General features: G+C 31.4%; 1 protein-coding gene across 1 annotated transcript; it reads left to right on the forward strand.

The window, feature by feature from the left end:
* Nucleotides 1–446: 446 nt before the first annotated feature.
* Nucleotides 447–3,020, forward strand: LOC122268801 (zinc finger MYM-type protein 1-like). Its single transcript, XM_071180399.1, has one exon. It carries the CDS (start codon nucleotides 447–449, stop codon nucleotides 3,018–3,020), a length of 2,574 nt encoding a protein of 857 aa, XP_071036500.1.
* Nucleotides 3,021–6,071: the final 3,051 nt, after the last annotated feature.

The raw sequence follows: 6,071 nt of genomic DNA on the forward strand, positions 1-6,071 counted from the left end.
CTAATAAATAAACAGGGTATAATACTCCACTCTCTCTCAAAAATGAGTTTTTCCGATATTAGTATGTTTAGGTTAATTTAAATACCTATATGTAAGTATAAGAATACAATTTAAAAAAAAATTATTAAATTAAAAAAAGAATTATTTGATGCGGTGTGGTTTATGTCTTAAAGAAACCTATTCGAACGTCATTCGTAATACCAAAGACAAAAAAGGGGAATTCCCGATTCCCGATCGTCGTTTGACTTGACGAACGGGAATTCCCTTCAAGTATTTGTCTGCGATGTTGTGGCGTTTGTTTTGTTTGTAGTTGTTAGTTTGTTACTGACTGTGCTCGAGCTCTGATAAAAAAAATAGTATTGTTTGATTAAATCGTCGTTTTGTCTGTTTTGTGTTAGCGAATATTTTCGTTATAAAATTAATTAAATAGTGAATTATAATATAAAATGTCGAAACGGTCATATCCTAGTGGATCTGAAAAAAGGAAAAAAGCTCTACATCAGAAAGAAGTAATTGAAAAGTTACCAAAATTAACATCATATTTTACTACTACTACTGGAGAAACTTCTGTAAGTAGCAATCAACTCATAAATGTTCCACATGATGACTCAGCTCAATTACAAATTGCGGGAATTTCTAAACCTTCATGTTCCAATTTTGAAAAAGAGATTGAATCAGAAAGCGACTATTCCTACGACGAAAGTGCAACGACTTCAGTGACTTCACTAAAACCGACAACTCCAACTGTGTCAATTGAACAGCAGTTTTCCAACACAGAAGAATTAATATCGCACGATCCCGCCGATTATTTTCACGAAAAGTTTGTTGAAATAAATCGCGAAATTTTAATTCGTAAGGGACCAGTATATTTTCAAAATAAAGATTCTGACTTTTCCGAGGCATCCAGAACATACAAAGATGGTAATAAATTAGTAACGAGATATTTCAACAAAGCATTATTTATTCGCAAATTAAAGAACAATGAAAGCGTCGAAAGAAAATGGTTGCTGTATTCGCCTTCCAAATGCTCTGTATTTTGTTTTTCATGCTGCTTATTTAACCCAACTGATGTTAATCTTTGCTCTCGGAATGGATGTAATGATTGGAAGCATATTAATCACATAATTTTAACACATGAAAATAGCCCAGCGCATAAGCAATCTATGATGACTTATCTGGCACGAAGTAAAGCGGTTGGTAGAGTAGATATAGACTTATTATCTCAACATCAAAAGGAAGTGGATTACTGGAGAAACGTACTTAAACGGATTGTAGCTGTTGTAAAATTTTTGGCATCGAGAGGGCTTCCATTTCGCGGCGACAATGAAATCCTAGGATCTCCAAACAATGGAAATTATTTGGGTTGTGTGGAATTATTGAGTGAATTTGATCCATTTCTTGCAGATCACTTAAAAAAATTTGGGAATCCTGGAAAGGGTAACATTTCTTATTTATCAGCAAATATCTGTAATGAGTTTATTGAAGTAATGGGAAAACAGGTTCTAAAAAAAATTATAAATGAAGTTAAATCAGCAAAATATTTTTCCATAAGCGTTGACAGTACGCCCGATCTGTCTCATATTGACCAGCTAACTTTCATCATTCGATACGTAAAAGACTGTGTTCCTGTTGAAAGGTTTTTGAAATTTATACCTATTAAAGAACATAAATCTAAGTATTTAGCGGAGACCATCTTAAATTTTTTAGAGATACATGATATTCCCATAAAAGATTGCAGAGGACAAAGCTACGACAATGCTTCAAATATGTCGGGAAAGTATAGTGGTCTACAAACAAGAATCAAGGAAAAATGTGAATTTGCCACCTTTATACCATGTGCAGGACATTCACTAAACTTGGTAGGTGTCCATGCTGCTGGGTGTGTACCGGAGGCATCACAGTTTTTTGAAATAGTTCAGAAAGTGTACAACTTTTTTTCGGGCTCTACCCACAGATGGAATATGTTAACAGAACATTTAGGTTCAAAAAAAGTTGTTAAGAGTCTTTCACAAACCAGATGGTCAGCCCGAGCTGATGCAGTAAGTGCTTTGCATGGGGGTTATAAAAGAATATTAGAAGCTTTAATCACCATCGCAAACGATACTGAACAGGCACGAGAAACAAGAGACGAAGCCCTTAGTCTGTCTAGAAAAATGGGAAATCTAGAATTTATTATACTGACGGAAATCTGGAGCACTATATTGGAAAGAATAGACAAAACAAGTAATTATCTTCAGAAAGAAACAATAACACTGGACGTTGCAACCAATTTGTTGACTTCACTTTATGATTTTATTACTAACCTCAGGGATAAATTTGATAACTTCGAATCATCTGCCAAAGAAAATAACCCAGAATCTGACTACAAGGATCTATCTCAAAGAACAAGACGTAGAAGCTCACGGCAGAGTTTTTTTGATGGCTCTGCGCCATCAGTCCAATTGAATGGAAAAGAGCGATTCAACGTAGAAACCTTTCTCCCAATAATCGATACCTTGAGTGTTCATCTAAAACAGCGACAAAGTTCATATGAGATCGTCAGTCAACGTTTTAGTTTATTTTTTCACTTAAAAACTCTGAATTCCGAAGAGATACGACAAGGATGCAAAGAATTTTCTCAAATCTATCACGAAGATGTAAATGAAAAAGAGTTAGAAATAGAATGTCAACATTTAAAAGAATACTTAATAAATGTTCAGAGTGAAAATGAAGCATCTAACAGTGTACAGGAAGTATATAATCTATTAAAGCAAAACAAAATTGAAGACACATTTCCTAACGTAGAAATTGCATTGAGAATATTTTTAAGCATGATGGTAACTAACTGCAGCGGAGAACGCTCCTTCTCCAAATTGAAACGAATAAAAAATGAATTAAGAAGTACAATGCTTCAAGAGAGATTAAATAGTTTGTCGCTGATGTCCATAGAATGTGATATTCTCAATACCATAGATTTTGAAGAAGTGATTAACGATTTTGCTCATCTTAAATCTAGAAGGGTACCTTTGCAATCAACATAGAATTAATCTAAGGATTTTAAGTTAAGCGAGTTACTTTTGTAGATTATTTTTTATATTTCCTATTTTTTTATAGCTAGTAACTAAATAAAAATAAATTTAGAACCTTGTTTGTCTTTCTTTATCTATTGTAACTAAATAGTGTTTTCTCAAGGTCATAGGGGCCCCATGATCCTAATGTGCCCAGGGCCTCAAATAGTTTAAAGACGGCCCTGCATCTCTGGCATCAAAGAGAAAATTTCAGGAAAAAAAATGGAGAAGAGATTTTCACTGTCAATCCTTTGTTTGACTGAAGAAAATAAATGCAAAGAAAAAAATAAATACCTTCTATTTTTTTTTCTCTTTTTTTAGAATGTTCTACTCATCAGATTTTTTATTAGGTTAAAAAATGCTTTAATCAAAATAATTTAATGATGCCGACATAATACAAAATCATAGTAAATCATATAAGAAGACTATAGAAAGAATTATTTTCTTCACGATAAGAAAATATTCTACCTTTACTTGTTAGATTTTTTTGTTGTGGTAGTAGAGATATACTACTGCAACAATAATATTAAAATAAAATTTATGTGACTATGAAGTGTTGTATTGTGTTATGCAGCGTTGGTGTATGTTGTTATTTAGTGTTTTCGCATGGTATTTTTCTGTATTTGTGCATGGTGTTGTTATGTTGTTTTTGTGTATTGTGTGAAACTGATAACTAAACTATCAAATATCGCGTTTTATCGAAGGACTTTAAACAATAAGAGCTAAATAATAATATTTGCTAAACCAAAAATGCACATTTTATTCTAAATAATAAATAATCTATGAATATAAAAAATAAACGTATTTTTACAAATATTATGAAGGAAAATATTAGTTCTCAAAGTACTAATTCAATGAAACTACTTTTAACCATGAAAACTATTGGCGTTGATTTTACTTGTGTTCACCTGACATAAATAACAAAAAATAAATAATTATTAAAAATGTGCTATAAAATTTCTGTCAAAATGTCAAATGTAAATTTCTGTCTCAATTTATTGGAACTGTAAAAGACAAAATAAAAATGCATGTTTGCAATTAAATTATAACAATATGCAGTGTTAATCCTAAGAAAATATTCATCTTTTGCTCGTCTAGCTTGAACGGGTCTCATTAGAATATTCTAATGTCAACAGTGACTCTCCCTGTGCTTTGAACTATCATTATGCCAAATTTCATCACTCTTAGTTTAATGGTTTAGAAGTTCTTAAAATAGACATTCATTTTTATAAAAAAATAAGAAATACAGTGCTTGAAAAAAATGAACATCGTAATAAATTTGGAACAAATTTTCATGCACTGAGAATCATACTCATTCTTGTGCCTAACCTGACTAGAGTGCCTAATTAGAAATATCTTCGAATAAGAATGCAACTTTTCCCATCGAAATCAGATTCTTGACCCCGGAAATAGAGAAGGTAACCACAAACTAGAAAATATGAGCCGTGGTGGCTCAGAAGATAGAGCACTCTCCTCCCAATGAGGTTACCAGGTTCGAAATCCAGCGATGGCTGGTAGATTCGAATTCCCCACCTGGCCCGGATTGACCACAGTGCTGATGTGAAATATCCCCAGTGGTGAATGAACCATGGGTTAGAATCATGCCATCTGGCTAACCGTAAGAGGTTCTCGTGGTTTTCCTCTCCATGTAATGCAAATGCGGGTTAGTTCCATCAAAAAATTCTCTATGAGGGCCAATTTCTCCCACTTATTGATCCTTCGTCTTCTGCATTTGGTTCGAAATTACAAGACTAAGGAGTTGAACATTGGTAGTTGTAAACTCAAATTTCTGTCTGCTGTTCAACGACAATTATAAAAATTAAATAAAACCTAGAAAATATGGTTCCAATAGATAAACAGAGGAGCGATTGAAAGTTTGTACGCCTTAATGCTAATTTCAGTTTTATGATATAGCGAAGTAAGCAAAGAGTGAACTTATTATTAGTAATTCTAAACTTTTGACTATTTTTCTATCTTAACTACTACGACATATTTTCAAGATGTGGTCCAAGATTAGGGTCAAAAACTCGAATTCATTTGAACGAAGAAATGTTTATTAAAAAGAATTTATTTTTGTGTCTTATAGCTTCACTTAAAATATAAGTATCCCCAAATTAATTTTCATGTGTATGCTTGGACTCATGAATTAATGGGATTGAGTCCTAGGTCATGAAGATTTGATTATAAGAACAAAAGTTATTGTGATGATCCTTTTTTGTTGCCCTGTATAAGACGAAATTTGGGAGAATCGACAATTTCGGACGGAAAATTTTTATTATTTTTTATTATCCATAGTTGAACTTTTGTTCATTAGTTTTCCAAAACCCTTAAAAAAACTTTATTGCCGATTCTTCGAAATGAAGTTATAGTGTAGTTTTTTCATATAATGACAGAAAAACCGAAACAGGAGGTAAACTTCTAAAAACGAAACGTTTTTTATTTTGCTTTTTGTATTTTAATTTTTTTTAAATTTTAATACATTACATTTTTAAGACAAATGAAATTCATTTTCAGACATTAAGCGCGAATCATCAATTTTTTTTTTCTAAAATGTTTCTTACATTTCAAGATTCTCTTACATTGTGAATGCATTTCTTGAAGAACGTTGATTTCGCGAAGAATTCATTATGCTAACAGACATTGCAGTTTATAATAGAATACTGTGAAATTTTGTATATATATTTTGTTATGATTTTATCAATATTTTGAATTAAAAGCTAAGGTCTAAGTGCGATTTTTTTAAATTCAAGATTAAACGATATATTTAGTTTTATTTAATTGTTTTATTTAATTTCTTTTTTTTAAATTTTAGTTTAAAATACAGGTATTTATATTTTTGATTAAGGAAAAAAATTATTTTAAAATTTATACATTACAATTTGTTGTAGAGTTGTAGAGCATGACATGAAAAATTTGTAAGTTTTAAACTAAAATTTAGTTTTATTTCGAAAAAAAATATTTAAGCATTTTTTAAACTTAACTTTAAATTTATAATTTCAGCACCCCTGCTTGCCAAACGTGAAA

The sequence above is a fragment of the Parasteatoda tepidariorum genome, chromosome 4, assembly GCF_043381705.1.
Source record: "Parasteatoda tepidariorum isolate YZ-2023 chromosome 4, CAS_Ptep_4.0, whole genome shotgun sequence".
In the NCBI taxonomy this organism is placed as follows: Eukaryota; Metazoa; Arthropoda; class Arachnida; order Araneae; family Theridiidae; genus Parasteatoda; species Parasteatoda tepidariorum.